Source organism: Hypanus sabinus, chromosome 2 (genome assembly GCF_030144855.1).
Source record: "Hypanus sabinus isolate sHypSab1 chromosome 2, sHypSab1.hap1, whole genome shotgun sequence".
NCBI lineage: Eukaryota > Metazoa > Chordata > Chondrichthyes > Myliobatiformes > Dasyatidae > Hypanus > Hypanus sabinus.
The window spans coordinates 29,584,057-29,604,036 of record NC_082707.1 but is presented as its reverse complement, the minus strand read 5'-3'; the positions used below and the strand labels follow the sequence as shown (position 1 = coordinate 29,604,036).

Sequence of the window (19,980 nt, the reverse complement as noted above, 5' to 3'; positions counted from 1 at the left end):
AATTTGTATTTATGCTGCAGCCTTAATTTTGAAATTGATTCCATAGCACTTTACATAGAAAGAAAACATTGGGCACTACTGTAAATCATGGGGATGCAAGGGGAAACAGCCAAAAAGCTAATCAAAGAAGATTATCTTAAAGGAGAAGAGGGAAGATATTCCAGACAGTGAGCCCCTTGCAGGTGAATGTATAGTTAACCCCCAATGGAGAAATGGACAATGGAATGAAAAAAGATCTGGAATAAGTGCTGATTTAGGCAACATGTACAACAAGCTGGAGGAACTCAGCAGGTCGGGCAGCATCCGTGGAAACGAGCAATCAACGTTTTGGGCCGAGACCCTTCGTCAGGACTAAAGAGGGAGGGGGCAGGGGGCCCTATAAAGAAGGTGGGGGGGAGAGTGGGAAGGAGAAGGCTGGTAGGTGCCAGGTGAAAAACCAATCAGAGGAAAGACCAAGGGGTGGGGGAGGGGAAGCAGGGAGGGGATAGGCAGAAAAGGTGAAGAAGGAATGTATGGGGAAAGCACTGTGTAGCAGAAGAAGGCAGAATCATGAGAGAGGTGATAGGCAGCTGGCAGAGGAGGCAGAGTGAAACTGGGATGGGGGAAGAGAGAGGGAGGGAATTACCGGAAGTTGGAGAACCACCCCTTGGTCTTTCCTCTGATTGGTTTTTCACCTGGCACCTACCAGCCTTCTCCTTCCCACTCTCCCCCCACCTTCTTTATAGGGCCCCTGCCCCCTCCTTCTTCAGTCCTGACGAAGGGTCTCGGCCCAAAACGTTGACTGCTCGTTTCAACGGATGCTGCCCGACCTGCTGGTTTCCTCCAGCTTGTTTCACATGTTGCTTTGACCACAGCATCTGCGGTGTACTTTGTGTTCACTATAAGTGCTGATTTGATTTGAATTATTGAATAAATATTATAAAGTAATTCATAATTCTACGGTGCTATAACACGACAGTTATCTAATTTGATTTTTATAGCCTATTTAGCTATTCATACAGCAGTCAAATTAAAAACAAACAATAATTAAGAAAAAACAAAATTATGTTGTAGTTTAAATTTATTCTAATTCCATAAATACAATTTAAATAAAAAGGCAAAAATTTACACGCATATAAGGGTTTTGTGAACAAGTTAGAGCACTTAAGTTAGAAATACTATTGAAATGAGGTATGCAAATTGTTGGGAGTTCATTTTCGGTATCAAATTTATCTATGTACTGTCCTCTACTGAAATAATCTTCAATATTTGGGTCAGTGTTCATATTTCTTTTATAACTATTGTGTTCTGATTCTTCACCACCTTACTCGACCCCTTTATTGTCTCTGTGTTCTCAGATGTTTGTTTGCTAACCACTCTGTAAAAGGGTTAAACTTTCTCGAGATAGGTAGAAGGGGGAATTCATGAATTATGTTTAAATTCCACTAAGTATTCCCATATCTCTGTGATGAAACAATTTCTTCAAGAAGAGAGAGTGAAAATTGACCAGAAATGAAACAACTGCTGCAAAGTTAATGGACCGAACGACATAAGTAGATAGAGTGGACAGCCGGTTATCTCCCATGGTCACAATGTCTAATACCTAAGAACAGGAAGGCATATATTTCAGGTGAGAGGGAGAGAGTTTAAGTGAAATGTGTGGGACAAGTTTCTTACACAGAGAGTTTTGGGTGCCTGCATTGTGCTGGCAAGTGTGGAATGTGGAGGAGGCTCCAGGTTGAGCACATGAAGATGCAGAGAATGGAGGGATATGAACAGTGTGTGATCAGAAGGTATTAGACATCATTATCTTAATTAGTTTAATACAATACTGTGGGCCAAAGGGCTTGTTCCTGTGTGGTACTGTTCTATGTTCTAACCATTCATGTATAGTAACCTTTGATAAAATCTACAGTTTATTCAGTAGGTGCCTGGACATTTGAAGCCAAGTATTGATGCCAATGGTATAACAGTGTCAGTGCCACATGGCTGGAATTGCATTATCTCCATTAAGCTTGATTGGCTGTGAGGAAATGTGGGATGTTTTGAAAGGATGTAAAAGGTGCGATTTAAATATGAGTGCATCTTGTATTTAAATACAAGGTCAGTGGGTAGGACCAGTCAAGAATAAAGGAGGGAACGTGTGCTTGGAGGCAGAGGATGTGGGTGATCTTCCTCCTGCATCAGTATTACAAAGAGAAGGGCATGGAGGTTAGGGAGATCAGTGAGGAGCCTACTAATTTGCTAGGTATTTTAAGATAAAGAAGGGGGTAGTATTGGGTTGCTAAAAGAATATTAAGGTGGATTAGTCAAAATGACCTAATGGGATTTACTCCAGGTTATTGAGAGAGGCAAGACGCGAGAATGCTGGGACCTTCAACAGTATATTTGACCAATATCCTGGAGAACCAGCAAGTAGCTAATTATTCAAGAAAGGAAATGGAGACAATCCTGGAAATTATAGTGAGTCTCTTGTCAGTAGTAGTGAAGTTATTGGTGGGGAGGGGGGCATTCTTAGAGACAGGATTTATGAGCAATGGGAACAGCATGGCTTTGTCTGGGGCAAGTCATGTCTTAATAATGTGTTTGAGTTTTTCGGGGAAGTGATGAAGGTGATTAATAAAGATAGAGCTGTAGATGTTGTCTGCATGGATTTTAGTAAGGTGTTTGCCAAGGTCCCTCATGGAAGACTTATCCAGAGATTAAGATGCATGGGATATGCAGTGTATTAACCATGTAGATTCAGAATTGGTTTGTATAGAAGACAGAGGGGTATTGGCTGATAGCACTTATTCTTGCTGGAGGTCTAAGACTAGAGGTGTTCTGTGTGGATCCATACTGAGACCCCTGCTGTATATGATATATACAGTGTAAATGACTTGGCTGAAATATGGGTGTGTGGGTTATTAATTTTGAAGATAACACAGACATTAGAGTTATAGATTCATTGAAAAATACAGCACAGAAACAGGCCCTTTTGCCCATCTAGTCCATACCAAGCTATTTAAATTGCCTTTTCCCATCGACCAGCAACAGGACCATAGTTCCCCATACCCCTACCATCCATGTACCTATCCAAACTTCTCTTAAATGTTGAAATCGAGCTTACATGCACCATATTGAGCTGGCAGCTCATTTCACACACTCACCACCCTCTGAATGAAGAAGTTTCCCCTCATGTTTCTCTTAAACTTCTCACCTCTCACCCTTAAACCATGACTACTAGTTATAATCCCTCCCATTCTCCCAATCTTAGTGAAAAAAGACTGCTTGCATTTACCGTCTATAACCATTATAATTTTGCGTACTTCTATCAAATTTTCTCTTAAAGTTCTACATTCCAAGGAGTAAAGTCCTAACCTATTCAATCTTTCCTTATAAGTCAGGTCCTTCAGATGTGGCAACAGTCTTGTAAATTTTCTCTGTACTCCTTCAAACTTATTTACATTTTTCTTGTAGGTAGATGACCAAACTGCACACAAGACTCCAAATTAGGGCTCACCAAAGTCTAATAAAACTTCAATATAACATCCCATCTCCTGAACTCAATACTTTTATTAATGAAGGCCAAAGTACAAAAAACTTTCTTTATGACCCTATCTACCTGTAATGCCACTTTCAATGAATTATCTACCTGAAATCCCAGATCCATTTGTTCTACCACACTCCTCTGTGCCCTACTGGTCACTGTGTATGACCTATCCCGGTTGATCCTACTGAAGTGGAAAATCTTGCACTTCTCTACATTAAATTCCCATCTGCCATTTTTCAGTCCTTTTCTCCAACTGGTCCAGAACCCCCCCCCCCGCCTGACAGACTTCCTCACTGTCCACTACACCCCCCAATCATTCACTGATTTGCTGGTCCAATTAACTACATCATCATCCAGATCATTGATATAGATGATAAACAACAACGGACCCAGCACCGATCCCTGTGGCACACCACTAGTCACAGACCTTCAGTCAGAGGCAAGGTGTCTACTTCCACTCTCTGGCTTCTCCCACAAAGCCAATGTCTAATCCAATTTACTACTTCATCTTGAATGCTGTGTGACTGGACCTTCTTGACCAACCTCCTATGTGGGACGTTGTCAAATGCCATGTTAAAGTCCATGTCGACAACATCTACTGCCTTGCTTCCATCAACTGTCCTCGAAAAACTCTGTAAGATTGGTTAGACATGACCTACCACACAAAAAGTCCTGCTGACTATCCTTAATCAGACCATGTCCATCCAAATACTTATATATCCAGTCCCCTGGATACCTTCCAATAACTTTTCCACAATTGAGGTCAGGTTCACCGGCCTGTAATTTCCTGCTTTATTTCTAGTTTGAAATTAATAACGCATCGGGGTGATTGATAAGTTTGTGGCCTAATGTAGGAGATGAGTTATTAATTTCAAACTTTCCGCATAATCACTCAGAGTTGAACTGCATGTGCATGTAACAAGAGCTGTATAACTCATCTCCTTCTACCTTAGGCCATGAACTTATCGATCACCTATTTTTTTATTTTTATTTATTTATTAAGTTTTTAAGAGAATTACATAAAATGAATAGAATATTAGAATAGTGAAAAATTAATATTAACCCTCCCCCCCTCCCCTTAACCCTTCCCCCCTTAGATCGCTATCTGAAAAAAAAAGAAAAGAGAAAAAAAGAAAAAAGAAAGAAAGATTGCCTGGATATCGGAGGATCCCCACATGCTCCATGGAGTTCAAAATAACTTTAGTTTTTATTTTCCCCAAATAACTTATAGTTTTATCTTCAAAGGACCTATATACTTAATCCTATCTTTTGTAGATAGGGGTGCCAAATTTTCCAAAATATATCATATTTATTTCTTAAATTATAAGTAATTTTTTCAAGTGGAATGCAGCTATATATTTCATTATTCCAACTGTCCATAGTTAAATATGAATCTGATTTCCAAGTAACTGCAATAGCTTTTTTGGCTACTGCCAATGCAATTTTTATAATTTTTTTCTGATATTTATTCAATTTAGGTTTCGGTATTATCCCTTCAATATCACCTAATAAAAATAATATTGGGCTATGTGGGAGTTGTATTCCAATAATTTGTTCCAGTAAAAGTCTTAAATTTATCCAAAATGGTTGAATTTTAAAACAAGACCAAGTAGAATGTAAAAAGGTACCAATTTCTTGATTACATCGAAAACATTGGTCAGATAAATTTGAATTTAATCTATTTATTTTCAATCACCTATATCAATCACCTATCTGTGGACACTTTCTGGAGGTCCAAAATCCGTACGCTCCATGACCGCTGGACTAAGTGTGTACATGTAGGAGGGGACTATGTTGAAAAATAAATATGCTAGATTTTCTAAAATTGACTTCTACCCTAGGCCACAAACTTATCAATCATCCCTCGTAAGTGTTCTCTTACATTTCTTACACTCCTGAAGTACCTCAATTGTTCCTACCTGCCTATGCCTGCTAAGTACGTCCTTCTTTTCCATAACCAAGGCCTCAGTATCTCTTGAAAACCAACGTTCCCTAAACCTGTTATCTTTATCTTTTGTTTTGACAGGCATGTATAAGATTTGTACTCTCAAAATTTCACTTCTGAAAGCCTCTCACTTACCAAGTACACCTTTGCCAGAAAACAACCTGTCCCAATCCACACTTGCCAGATCCTTTCTGATACTATCAAATACTATTCTGATATGATTAGTCTTTGTACAATTTAGACTGGACCAGACCTATCCTTTTCCATAATTACCATGATCACTAGATGAAAAGTGTTCCCCTGTATAAACTTCTGTCACCTGCCCTGTCTCATTCCCTAATAGGAGATCTAATATCACTCTCTCTCTCATTGGAACTTTTATGTACTGATTAAGAAAACTTTCTTGAACACATCTAACCAGCTCTTTCCCATCCAGCCCTCTTACAGTATGGAAGTTCCAGTTAATATGTGGAAAGTTGAAATCACCTACTATAGCAAGCTTGTGTTTCTTGCAACAGTCTGCAACCACATACGGATTTGCTCCTCTAAATCATGCGAGCTGTTGGGTGGTCTATAATATAATCCCATTAATGTGGTCATACCTTCTTATTCCTCAGTTAAAGTATGTGAGATTTCCTGAAATAATTCTCTGAAACAACATTAATGAGAAGTGTTCTTCTGAGGATGGTTATTAATTGACTGATAGGTTGGAGACAGAGCATGGCCATATTCTGTAGTTTCTGGGAGTGGCTCAATCAACCAAATGTGAGATGTTTTGTACGACTGACAGCTGAAACCCGCGTAAGTTTAGTTCCAGCAAACAAGGTGTAATTTCTCCCCGCAGTATCATATTAAACCTGACAGTATGTACTGCTTTGCAATTTACAGATGGCTCACACTCCACCCACAGTGAATTACATCTGAACATTTAAACTTGTGATGGAGGTCCCATTTCCAGCTAATGTGAAAAATAGGATTGTATTTGGATTTACTGCACCAATATACCATTTAAACCACAAAAGTTTCAGTGAACAGGATTTATTTGCTAACTAAATCAAGTTGTTTAATTCTTTGTGGTTGCATTTCAATAGACTACACCCGCTGATATCCTGAAAAACTTAGCTTTTTGCTTTTCTTGTGCAATGAATTCAGACAATGGGGTCTTCAGGGTTTTCCTGCAGGCTAAAATTTCTTTGTCTATTACTTTGTGTCTTAAAGCATATCTTTGGAGTAAGTGCAGCAACATCCATTTATTCAGATATATGGAATCCCTAGTGAAGTTAATTGTAAAGGGAGAAACTGTAAGGAAATTCACTGAACACACACTGTGAGTCACTGACATGTTTACCTTTGATTTACACTGCAGGTTTTACTGGCCCCACATGTGATCAGAAGATTGACCCTTGTGCCTCATCACCTTGCCAAAACAATGGGACGTGCTTTGCAGATGGCACATCATATAGTTGTAACTGCAGCCCGGCCTACACTGGACCAGTTTGTTCTCAGCTGATCGACTTCTGTGCCCTTAATCCCTGCTCCCAAGGCACTTGCCACAGCTTTGGGACAAGTTACAAATGTCTCTGTGACCCAGGTATGGTACATGCTCCTCAACCATCTTTGGCTTTGCCTTCTATTTAGTAAGGATGTCACACTAGCACAGTGAATACTTCTGTCCCAGGATAGAACTGGTCTCCTGTTTGGAGGGTAGGCACAGAGGATTGAGTTAAAGGCAGCAGACATGGTCACACTGTGGCTCTGTCAGTGTAATAAAATGTAATATGTACAGTATATAAATATAACATAGCAACCAACATACAGGTATAATTTAACCCATGCTATAGAGATGGCTGTTAAAAAGTAGATAATTTAGTCCTTCAGTCATGCAAGAAGTATGTATTATAAAGCCAGCTCAACACCCAAGCATTAGGTCAAAGTACAAGCTTCATTTGAAAAACCTTAGAGATGTTTTTCCCAAGGTCAACCCATTTGTAGGAAAATGTTCTTGAGAAATTCTTCCCCAACCTGATAAATAATGAAGTGAATGCTGGGGATGAAAGGGAGTGAAAGGTATATTTCCCCCACCACCCTAAATCTATGTGTGATATTGGGTACCACGATAGTGTAACAGTTAGTGCATTGATTACAGTTCGGGCATCAGAACTCAAAGTTCATTTCTGGTGTCCTCTGTAAGGAGCCTCTGTGGAATACAAACGTTTTCCTAGGGCTCTCCAGTTTCCTCCCACAATCCAAAGACTGGGTAGGTTAATTAGCCATTGCAAGTTGTCCCGTGATTAGGTTAGGGTTAAATCGGGGTTGTCGGTAGTTGCTGGGGCAGCATGAATCAAAGGGCTGGAAAGGCCTACTCTGCACTGTATCGCTAAATAAATATTATCTAGCTCATGCCTACGCTCATGAATCATTTTTAAAAATAGGTTTTACATTGTTCTTCGATCGTTATTGGAATGTACAACTGCAGGTTTTACAGGCCCCACATGTGATCAGAAGATTGACCCTTGTGCCTCATCACCTTGCCAGAACAGCAAGCCCTACTTTGCAGATGGCATATCATTGTGTTTTTTTTAATCAAAATATACTTTATTCAAAAATAAAATTATGTACAATAAACCATTCCACGACTCTCAGTCCTTTACAAATGTTTCCATTACAGTCTTTACATTCCCACACTTTTGCCATCCAAGTGGCACTCTGTTATTCCATATTTACATTTCCATGTTCAGGGGTATACACCCCGCTCCCCTACCCCTCAACTCCCACAGAGGAAGAGCCCTAGACTGTGGTCCTTCCCCACCGGGCCCTTGCGGTGGCTGCACCGAGTTTGAGTGCGTCCCTCTGCACGTACTCCTGCAGCTGAGAATGTGCCAGTCGGCAGCATTCCCCCACGGACATCTCTGTGTGCTGGTAGACCATCAAGTTTCGGGCCGATCAAAGAGCATCTTTCACCGGGTTGATGATCTGCCAGCCGCACCGGATGTTGGTCTCGGTGTGAGTTCCCGGGAACAGCCCGTAGATCAGAGAGTCCTCTGTTATGCAGCTGCTGGGGATGAACCTCGACACTGTCCCTTCCATCCTCCTCCACACCTTCTCCGCAAACCGACGGTGTGCAAAGAGGTGGGTTACCAACTCCTCCTCACTGCAGTCCTTCCATGGGCAGAGGGGTGTGGAGACAATGTTCCAGGCATACAGGAGGGATCGGACTGGGAGGGCCCCTCTCACCACCAGCCAGGCGAGGTCTTGGTGCCTGTTGGTGAGGTCTGGCAATGAGGCATTTTGCCAGATGAACTGGACAGTCTGCTCAGAGAACCACCCCACTGTGTCCATCACGCCCTTCTCCTGCAGTGCCTGCAGGACCTTACGTGCTGACCACTGCCTTCTCTACGAAGGACAGGTATGGCGGCAACAACCAGCTGACAGGGGTGTTGTGCGGTAAGGGGGCCAGACCCATCCTTTGTAGCCAGGGCGACAGGTAGAACCTGGGCACATAGTGGTCCATTTTGTTGTAACTGCAAGAAGCCTACACTGGGCCGGTTTGTACTCAACTGATTGACTTTTTGTGCCCTTAATCCCTGCTCCAATCACATCTGCCACAGGGTTTGACCCTTTTACAAATGACAACAATTTTTCTCCTTCATCCCAATAATTTTAGGCATTTAACCTCCTATGCTTGCCCAATGCAAATCCATATTGTTACATATGTCTGTAACAAGCAGCCACTGAGCAAAGCTGGTCCTGTGCCCAATAACAGGCTAACAATCTGCCTAGTAGACCAGGTAACATGCCAAGGTGTTGGACTGGTTGTAGAAAACACTTCACCATGGATTTTACCTTGAACAAAAATTCTGACTGAAACAGGTCATGAATCTAGAACTGGGACACTAATCTAAATAAGACTGTCGCTATTAGGTGAAACAGTTGAATTTTAATCGCATTCACGGAGCAGTAATTGAAAAAGTTAACTTTAGCTTGTCAGTCCCATGGCAAAACCAGTCATTAGCAATCCTAAGTAAGGTACAAGGCTGTGATCTATTTGAGCAGCTCAGTGACTAGATACAGTAGTCTACATATTGTCTCAGTAAGGCAGCGCAACCCTAATTTAGCACCAAGTTATATTAGCCTCCCTCCGCAGTCAGATTTCCGAACAACCCATGAACACTAATCCACTACTCCTTTTTCCACTATTTATTTATCTTGTAGGTTGTAATATTTTTGTCTCTCTGCACTGTACTGCTGCCACAAAACAGCAATATAAGACAGTGATAATGATTCTGATTCTGAATTTATGATCTCTGATTGGGAGTCATTTGGGCACGACCCATCCAGCAAAACTATCTTTTCCAGAAGCTCCTTTCTGGAAAGCACTATAGAGTTATTAGAACAAAAATTTCACACCATCTTAAAAGATTCTTCCCCCAGGCAGCTAATCTGATCGACTATTCTCCCCTCCTATCTATTACCTCAGTCACTGCACCAACACTTTTCATAACGCTGTTTATATTGTAAGTACAGACATTATTTATGCACATTTTATTCCATATCGATATGTTAATCTCCCACTATATTATTATACAATTTCTTATTCTTTATAACTGTAGAATATTGTTGTGCCAACACACGACTGCAAATTCCTAATGCGTGTAAATATATATGGAGAATAAAGGTGATCCAGTGATCCTTGCTCTTTGGTTTTGGCTTTGTGCAATAATATAAAATCAGTGTGAATGAATTTCCCACACTTGGCACCTGCCCCAATATTTTGTTCATATCAGTATTAACTCAATGTCCATGTTAGAGCTAAGGCCTGGTCAAAATTGTCCTTATTGAGTCTCAAGTGCTAACTCATGCCATGTCTGGCCTGACAGTGAAGCCATTCAATGTCCAAGCAGCGTAGCGAGGTTCGTTACTTTATACATGTGTGTTCTATATCTCCAGTTACTGATGTGAGAATGAAAGAAACACCCAGTCCGTCCTTGTGGCCAGCTCCTTACTGAAGTGTTGGAGTAGGAACAGAGTGAAGAGAATAATTAACCCAGAGCACAAAGTAAAAATTGTGCATGAAGAAATTGAGAATATAAAAAATGTCCATTCTTCGTGTTGCATAGAAAATTATTTTTTTAATGAATCATGATATTTGCAGGGAAAAAACCTATTTGGCTCATTAAACTAATTCCCTGCATGTTCAATTCAGAAAATTCCAATCTCCAACAGTTTCCCTGGAATTCTTTGCTCCCTTAGCTATCAATCTATTTCTGAAGCCTGCATATTATGTCAATCATTCAGGTACCAACCCAGAACCCAACTATAACCTAACTTTGATGTACAGAATGCTAATATAAGCAGAGGCAACATTATTATACTGTTCATTAATGAATATTGGAACAGGAGACAATATTAACAAACAGATGCTTGACATGTTCATATGACATTCTGCTGCTCATTATTTTGGCAGAACCATTATCTCAGAATGCCATACAATTCATTTATTCATACCATTAATTGTTAACTAATGATACAGTTAGGAAAGGAGAAATAGGAAATTAGTTGTAATTACAAATGCAGCATAAGTAAATCATGGCAAAGGTTATCATAGATATATTTTGTGAGCATTTGTTGCGCTGTTTTGTTTTTGAGTAATTTATATAGTGCACCGCTCCGCAAAAAGAATCATCTTTTCAACTAAGGAACCTATTATCTGAAATTCCACCTTCTCTGGTTTCTGTAGACTTTTTCTGATATTCTTAGATTTGGCTTTACCCATGGTCACGTGGAGGAAACGCAAATATGACTGTGTATGTTTATTAAACTCCCCACCTGAAATTCAGTCTTTTTGATCATAGTGGAGCCAAATTTCAGGAGTTTGATGTGCAGACCTACGACACCGTGACTTTAACACATATGGTTGTGACAATATGTACACCTCCTTCCCCATTGTGTAATCATATTGTGACTTAATACTGCCATCTATTGACCAAGCTGTGGTGACATGCAGAGCTGAACTTTGTACTTTTTTGTTGTATTTCCAATAGCTTTTATATCGTAACTTTCATAAAATTAGATGATGGCAACCAATGATCACAGTAGTAGACAAAATAAGTTTTTCTGGCAATAAATCAAACTATTATGAGCAAATATACTGTCAACTTACTGGTGTGTAATGAGGTCACAATTAGGTGGAAGAACAACACCTTATATTCTGTTTAGGTAGCCTCCTACCTAATGGCATGAACACCAATTTCTCAAACTTCCAGTAACGCCCTTCACCATTTCCATCCCCTTTTCCCTCTCTCACGTTATTTCCTTCTGGTGCTCCCCCCACCATCTTTTCTTTCTCCAATGATTTTCTGTCTCTTTCACCAATCAACTTCCCAGCTCTTTACTTCATCCCTTTCCCCTCCAGGTTTCACCTGTCATCGAGTGTTTCTTTCTCCCCTCCCCCACCTTTTAAATCTACTCCTCAAAGCCCTTTTTTCTCCAGACCTCCCAAAGTGTTTCGACCCGAAACAGCGACTGTACTCTTTTCCGTAGACGCTGCCTGGCCTGCTAGTTCCTCCAGTGTTTTGTGTGTGTTGCTTGGATTTCCAGCATCTGCAGATTTTTGCTTGTTTGTAGTGTGGTAATTTTAGTCATTTATTTTGTATGCTGACATTCAGCTTCTTGGAGCTGTGCTGCGTTCTCAACTTTGAATGTTCTGAGCCCTGGCATTAAATTACTAAAAACCTAGATTTTAATGTGTTGATGATGGTGCAGCTTTTAATTCTGAGCTTACATTAACTCGTCCCATTAGCAGATCCATTCATGCATCTCCTATTTTTATCTGTTAAATTTCCAAGTTCCAATCAATGCCAGAGCTCAGAAGGTTCCAAGCTGAGAATACAGTACTGCTCCAACAAGACTGTATACTTACATATAAAATAAATGAGTAAAGTTCTAAGTAAGTTTTATTATCAAAGTAGGTATGCCACCAGTTACAACCTTGAGATTCATTTTCCTGTGGGCATACTCAGCAAATCTAAGGAACAGTAACTATAACAAGGTCAATCAGAGTTCAGAAGACAAAAAAACTGTGCGTGCAAATATAAATAAATAGCAATAAATAATGAGAGCATGAGATAATACGATAAAGAGTCCTTAAAATGAGATCATTGGTTGTGGGAACATCTCAATGATGGGGCAAGTGAATCTTTTAGTCAAGAGCTTAATGGTTCAGTAGTAATTGTTTTGGAACCAAACTTTACTACTAGCAATTTGACATACAGTTGCATTTATTGCCAGAAAATTGTCTTTCTTTTTCTAGTTGAATAGCTAGCCAAGTAACAACAGGGACAATTGTACAAAAATAATTTAGTGAATAAAATATTCCATTGTTTTCGTACAATAAATAGATTAGCAACCATGCACCCAAAGCCATGAGTTCAAATCTCATTATAATAGCAGAGCAATTTAAATTCAAGTAATTAAAAGCTAGTTTTTGCAGCAGTAACCATAAAATTAGCATATGTTGTTAAAACCCCATCTGATCCACTAATGTCCTTCAGGGAAGGAAGTTGTCCATCCTTGCTTAATCTAACTCCAAGCCCACCAGCATGTGGTTCACTCTCAACTGCTTCCTCAAATCAAGAGCAATTAGAGACGGATAATAAAGTAACCGTTTCAAGTGATTCCGTGAACAATGAGGTTTTAAAAACAGTCTGTTGATTTGAGCAGCCTCTGTTAAATCCCTAAATAGTGCATTTCTGCCATCCACAGCTATTGATGCTTATCTCTGAATGATCTATATATTGTTATGGTGGGTGAGATGATGTCCCTTTCTCCATAGGTTCACCTTCACTTGTGGTTTGGGGCAGTCATTTCATGGTATAACTTAAGCATGAAGCCTTTGTTCTCCACAGGTTACCATGGTCTGTACTGTGAAGAGGAATATAATGAGTGTCTTTCAGCTCCTTGTCAGAACTCAGGCACCTGCAGAGATTTGGTGAATGGTTATGAATGCCTGTGTCCTGCTGAGTATGAAGGTAGGTCAAGAGAGTCTATGTCTGTAAGGGATGTGTGACCAGCCATTGAATATGTTCTCTTACGCCTGCAGAAGAATGTACCTCCAACTCATGAAGGAGTATTACTTCGCAGCAGATTAACCTCTTGACCTGGGTCATAAATGCAGTATAGATTTGAAGTTGCTCTTGTTACTACTATCAGGGAGGAGGTATAGGAGCCTGAAGATGTTTAGGGAGCAGCTTCTTCTCCTCCGCCATCAGATTTCTGAGCAGACAACGATCCAACCCATGAACATTACCTCACTAATTTTGCTCCCTTTTTGTACAAATTATATATACCCGTTGGGCTGCAAGGGCCTATTACCATGCTGGATCTCTAAATAAATAAACAAGTAGTTTATATTTAGTTTGAGGAAAATGCAACTACTGCTGAGCATGATAGCAGTTGGAGTCAAATCTGGCTTCTGTTGGAAGGCTTTCTCCTTTCTCCAGGGCCTTTTTTTTTGTCTGCTTCCTTCGCCGATCTGCAATTAAAAACGATGTGGAATTATGTAGAAACAGATGAACAGAAAATACACTTGTTTCTGCGTAAAGTGCCTCTGTAATGATTATAGACACCTGACAAGTTTTTCCCTGTGTCAATATAAATGTAGAATAGGAAAGAAGACAAAAGAGTAGGATTAGGGATTAGCTTGCATCCATTATATTCAAATACAAGTTAACTGGGACAGATAACCAATGGCCCAAATAACTGCAATCTACTGTGTATATATGTATATTTTGTGTATTGCACTGCAATGCTGCTGCAAAGCAACAAATTTCGTGACATCTGTCAGAGATATTAAACCTGTTTCTGATTAGAAAGATGTTATGAAGTTACATTAGATGTGCATAGTAGAAGCAGACTGCCCCGTGTGTCCCTAAACAGCAATGGTTCTGGCCAGTTTCTGTTATGGAGAGACCAATGATTTTCCCAGAATGATGGAGAGCTGAAGGAAGAATTGCTAATCTCCAGGTCACGTTTACACATACACAGTGAAGTGAAAGGTTATATTAACTCAAGCCCTATCTTGCTGAATGGGAGAGAACAGAAAGAAGTTGGAAAAGCGTTATCAATCTGAATCAAAAATAAAACAAAATAGGAAAATAAACAATACACAGATCTGATTAAAATTCCTGAGTTCATATTACATCTTATCTTGACAGGAACAATGAGAGCACTCAAGAGCTTGCATCTTGGCAAATCTCCCTTTTATCTGAAGCCAGCGGTAGGGTACGTTCTCAGCAGGGGTGAGCTGGCTCCGTGCAAACCAGAGATCCAATCAGCAATATTGCCTAACATCCTGGCGCAGCTCCCCACAAAGGTCCTGCAATAAATAGATTCAGTTAAGCAATTGAAGTTAAACTGCAGTTGGAGCCCATTTTTTCTATACTTCTCTGGTAAACATTGCATTGTAATAAGATTTTTTTCTTATATTAGTAGACTTTTCCTTAGCATAACCTTCTCAGGTAATGGGTTGGCTGAAGCAAGCTCTGTAGGTTACGACAATCTAAAATGCTGCCTCCGAACTAGCTACTGCTTTCCCAGCATCCAACAACAACAGCAGCTTTTCCTACATCCAACAGGCAACCTTCCCAAGCCAACACTATCCTCTACTATCCCATAATCATCAGGTGGAAGCCATCAGCAATTGTATCGCGCATTATGATTACTCTTGAGCAATCTGCTACTGAGTAATGCACAATAATGCTTTTGATCAACTTCGGCTCATCCTTTTGTCACTGAAATACAACCGACATTTATTCCACTGTCAGGTACCTGCTTCTGTATGCATCATATTGCCTGCCCGGCAGCAGTTAAATAAAATTAAGATTTGACCAGCATTGCACGGAATGGTAACTAGGAATTATTGTGACTGCTATCCAACAGGCACCCCTTGTCAATAAGGCTGAGGAATGAGGAAAAAATTCCTGGTCAAGACCCAAGGATAGTTTACTCCATGCTAACCTGTAAGGGAGAAATATCCAAATATATAACAATGCCATATTTAACTGATACCTGAATTCTCACAATGGAATATCTAAACTCAATTCCTACTTTTCTAATGTTTTATCTTTTCCTTATCTCTGCCAGTTTCTTCTAATAATTTGTCCCTGTCTGAGAACATATATTTTCCTTCTTTTGGGCCTTAGACATTTTTCAAAACTTAAAAATACACATTGAAATGCATAAGAGTAGAAATGCTGTATGGATTCTACTAGATCAGAGATAGGACGTAAATCTGCAAAAACTCACTAAAGGTTAGCTACAGTCTCAGTAAACTAGGTCTCTATCAACTCCAGGATTTGTCAGGTAGCCCAATCAGGGTCAGAGTTTCTGGTAATTCCTTTCATGAGAGCTCAAATCAAAAAGCTGGAGGTGGAGCAAGTTTCATCCGCTAAATGCTAATGTGTACCAGGCATGAAACAGTTAATAAAAACTAATTTTAAAAAGGACCTGAAGGTGCTGGAAATCTGAAGCAAAAGCAAAATTCTGGAGACACCCAGAATGCCGGATAGCACTGGTGGGTAGAGAAACAGGATTACGATTTCAGGGTTGACAACCTTCTTCAGAACAGGGAAAGAGAGAGAAAAAAGATAACTTCCATTGCAGAGAAAGTTGGGGTAAAGGAGTGGGGAATTCACAGAACAGAGGAAATATCTCTGAAAGAGTTAGACCAAATGAGGAAGTGTATAAACCAACTTATTCTCAGAAACATGAGAAAGCTTGCAGATGCTGGAAATCCAAAGCAACACACACACACAATGCTGGGGGAGCTCAGTAGGTCAGGCTGCATCTGTGGAAGTGAATAAACAGTCGGCATTTCGGACTGAGAGCTTTCTTCCAAACTGGAAGAAAGGAAGGTGGAAGATGCCAGAATATAAAGGTGGGAGGAGGGGAAGGAGGGTAGTTACAAAATGATAGGTGAAGCCAGGTGGGTGGGAAAGGTAAAGGGCTGGAGAAGAAGGAATCTGATCGGAGAGAAGAGTGAACCATAGGAGAAAGGGAAGGAAGAGGGGAAGGGGGAAGTGATAGGCAGGTAAGAAGAGGTAATAGGTCAGGTTGGGGAATAGAAGAAGAGGGGAGAGGGAGGGGTAAAAAATTACCTGAAGGAGAATGATACTTATGCCATCAGATTGGAGGCTATCTGGACAGTATTTAAGATGTTGCTCCCCCACCCTGCAGCTGGCCTCATCTTGACACAAGAGGAGGCCATGGACCAACATGTCAGGATGGGAATGGGAATCAGAATTAAAATATTTGGCCACTGGGACGTTCCCTTTTTGGCGCACAAAGCGGAGGTGCTCAACAAAGCGGTCCCCTAATTTACGACAGTTCTCACCAATGTAGAGGAGGCCACATTGGGAGCTCCAGCCACAGTAGACGACCCCAGCAGATTCACAGGTGGAGTGTTGCCTCACTTGGAAGGACTGTTTGGGGCCCTGAATGGAGGTGATGGAGAAGGTGAATGGGCAGATGTAGCACTTTAGTCCAGTTGCAGGGTAAGTGCTGAGGTGGAGATTAATGGGGAGGGACGGATGGACAAGGGAATCACAGAACGAGCAATCCCTGCGGAAAGCAGGGGTCGGGGGAGATGAAGATATCTTAGGTGGGATGATCCCTTTCAAGATGCTGAAAGTTGTGGAAGATTTTGTGTTAAATGCAAAGGCTCATGGGATGATAGGTAAGGACAAGAGGAATTCTATCCCCGCTTGGAAGATGGGATGAACGTGGGTATTTGGGAAATGGAGGAGAAGCGGGTGAAGGGCAGCATAAATAGTGGAGGAAGAGAAAATCCACTCTTTGAAGATGAAAGACATCTCTGTTGACCTGGAAAGGCAAACCACATCCTGGGAAGAACTATGGCTGAGGCAAAAGAACTGATAAAAGGAAATAGCATTTTTACGGGAGATAGGGTGGGAAGAGGTATCATCAAAATAACCATGGGAATCTTATTCAAGCTCTTTTCCAGCTCTGACAAACAGACTAAGCCCTGAGATATTAGTTCCATTTCTCTTTCCAACAATGCTATCTGCCCTGCTGGGTGTTTACAGCATTTTCTGCTCTTATTATTTCAGATGCGAAGCAGGATTATGATATGTGGATTTTCAGTTGTACAGCTTCTATAGCAACAGGAGAAGCTAGCTTTGCTTTGAAAACTTCTTCCTCGTCAAATTCAACAACGCCTGCCTCATCCTAAATCACACAAGCTCCTGTCCAGTATCACCTTTGTTCTATAGCTCCTCGTGATGCCTGCAGGCACTAAAGTGCTCATCGTTGTTTTCCAATCCCTTTTTGGTATTATCCCTCGCAATCTCTGAAATCTCCTCCATTCTCACAAGGCTCCGAAGACCTCTGTGTACCTTCAAATTCCGGCTTGTTGTACACGCTGATTAATCTGCCACTAGTTGCAGTGTCTCCAGCAGCCCAGTCTCTAACCTCTGGAATTCTCCCTCTAAACATTCCCATCTCTCTATTGCCCTCTGCTCATTTGAGAAGCTCGGAAAATCTTCTGTCACCTAGCTATCCCCTTTGATACGGTCTTCCTGATACAACCTGGTATTAAATATAGTTTGATAGCTCCTTGTGAAGCAGTTCAAAACATTTTGCTATGTTAAAAGCATCTTATAGTACTGTGCAAAATTCTTAGGCACATATATATAGATAGCATGCCTAAGACTTTTGCGAAGTACTGTATCAAGTAAATGTTGACTAATATACTGACATTGCGGCTTCAAGGGCAAGTAAAGAGAGCATAGAGATGGACATCTTTCCGCCATGTGCTTGAAATCAAATCAGAATTAACCTACTCAAGAAATTATATAAAAAACAGCTAACAGTACTATGCAAAGGTCTTAGATGCCCTAGCTATATGTATGTGCCTAAGATTTTTGCACAGTACTGTATAAATCCAATTTTTTTTGTAAAGGGGTTATTTTCTTCCAGGTATCCACTGCGACCTGCACAGGGATCCTTGCGCCAATGTCAGCTGTCTGAACGGAGGCACTTGTGTCAACAAGGAACTAAATACAACCTGCATTTGTGCACCTGGATTTTCAGGCAAGAACTGTAGAATTATTCATTTTAGGAGCTACACAGATCATCTTTAGCCATGATTTATGAAGGAAATTCATCCAATTAGAAACCAGCTTTAAACTTTGCACGCACGCACCACTCTCCATGTAGACATCATCCACCGCCTGACCTTCATCCACCTTCCTGGTAACTTCCTCGCAAAACTCCGTAAGATTGGTTAGACATGACCTACCACGCTGACTCCTTAATCAGTCCACATCTATCCAAATAGTTTTATATCCCGTCCCTTAGAATACCTTCCAATAATTTTCCCAAAACTGATGTCAGACTCACCGGCCTATAATTTCCTGATTTTTGTCTCGAGCCTTTATTAAACAGCAGAACAACATTGGCTATCTGCCAATCCTCAATCCTGTTGCTAAGGATGATTTAGATATGTGAGGGCCCCAACAATTTCTGCACTCGCCTCCCAGAAGGTCCAAGCCACAGCTTGTCAGGCCCTGGGGATTTATCCATCCTGATCTGCCTCAGGATAGCAATCATCTCCTCCTCTGTAATCTGCACAGGGTCCATGAAGTTGATGCTGCTTTGCCTTACTACTATAGACTCTATATCTATTGACAAGGCATTCTACAAGTATGTGAAGAGCAAGAGGATAAGACATAAGAGAATAGGATGAATCAAATATGTTAGTGGAAAAGTGTGTATGGAACCGGAGGAGATAGCAGAGGTGCTTATTGAGTACTATGTTTCAGTATTCACTACGGAAAGGGATCTTGGCGATTGTAGGGATAACTTACAGCGGACTGAAAAGCTTGAACATATAGATATTAAGAAAGAGGATATACTGGAGCTTTTGGAAAGCATCAAGTTGGATAAGTCACCAGGACTGGTCAAGTTGTACCCCAGGCTACTATGAGAGGCGTGGGAGGAAATTGCTGAGCCTCTGGCTCAATGGGGATGGGAGAGGTTCTGGAGGATTGCAGATGTTGTTCCCTTATTCAAGAAAGGGAGTAGAGATAGCTCAGGAAATTATAGACCAGTGAGTCATATTTCAGTGGTTGATAAGATGATGGAAAAGATCCTGCGAGGCAGGAATTTGAGAAGGTCATGCATGGGAGGCTGGTCAAGAAGATTCAGTCACTCAGCGTTCAAGATGAGCTAGTAAATTGGATTAGAAACTGGCTTTGTGGGAGAAGTCAGAGAGTGGTAGTAGAGGGTGGCCTCTCTGACTGGGGGTCTGTGACTAGTTGTGAGCCGCAGGGATCGGTGCTGGGTCCTTTGTTGTATATCAGTGATCTGGTTGATAATGTAATTAACTGGATCAGCAAATTTGTGGATCACAACAAGTTTGAGGGTGTAGTAGACAGTGAGAAAGACTATCATGGCTTGCAGAGGAATCTACATCAGCTGAAAAAGTGGGCTGAAAAATGGCAGATGG

General features: G+C 40.9%; 1 protein-coding gene across 1 annotated transcript in view; it reads left to right on the top strand.

The window, feature by feature from the left end:
• The window catches only part of dner (delta/notch-like EGF repeat containing), a 303,208-nt gene that overhangs the window by 260,854 nt on the left and 22,374 nt on the right, over window positions 1-19,980 (top strand). Inside the window, exons 8-10 of the mRNA XM_059993998.1 lie at window positions 6,823-7,047; window positions 13,361-13,483; window positions 18,450-18,563. Of these exons, the coding sequence (XP_059849981.1) occupies window positions 6,823-7,047; window positions 13,361-13,483; window positions 18,450-18,563 (462 nt within the window). The remainder of the gene's footprint in view (window positions 1-6,822; window positions 7,048-13,360; window positions 13,484-18,449; window positions 18,564-19,980) is intronic.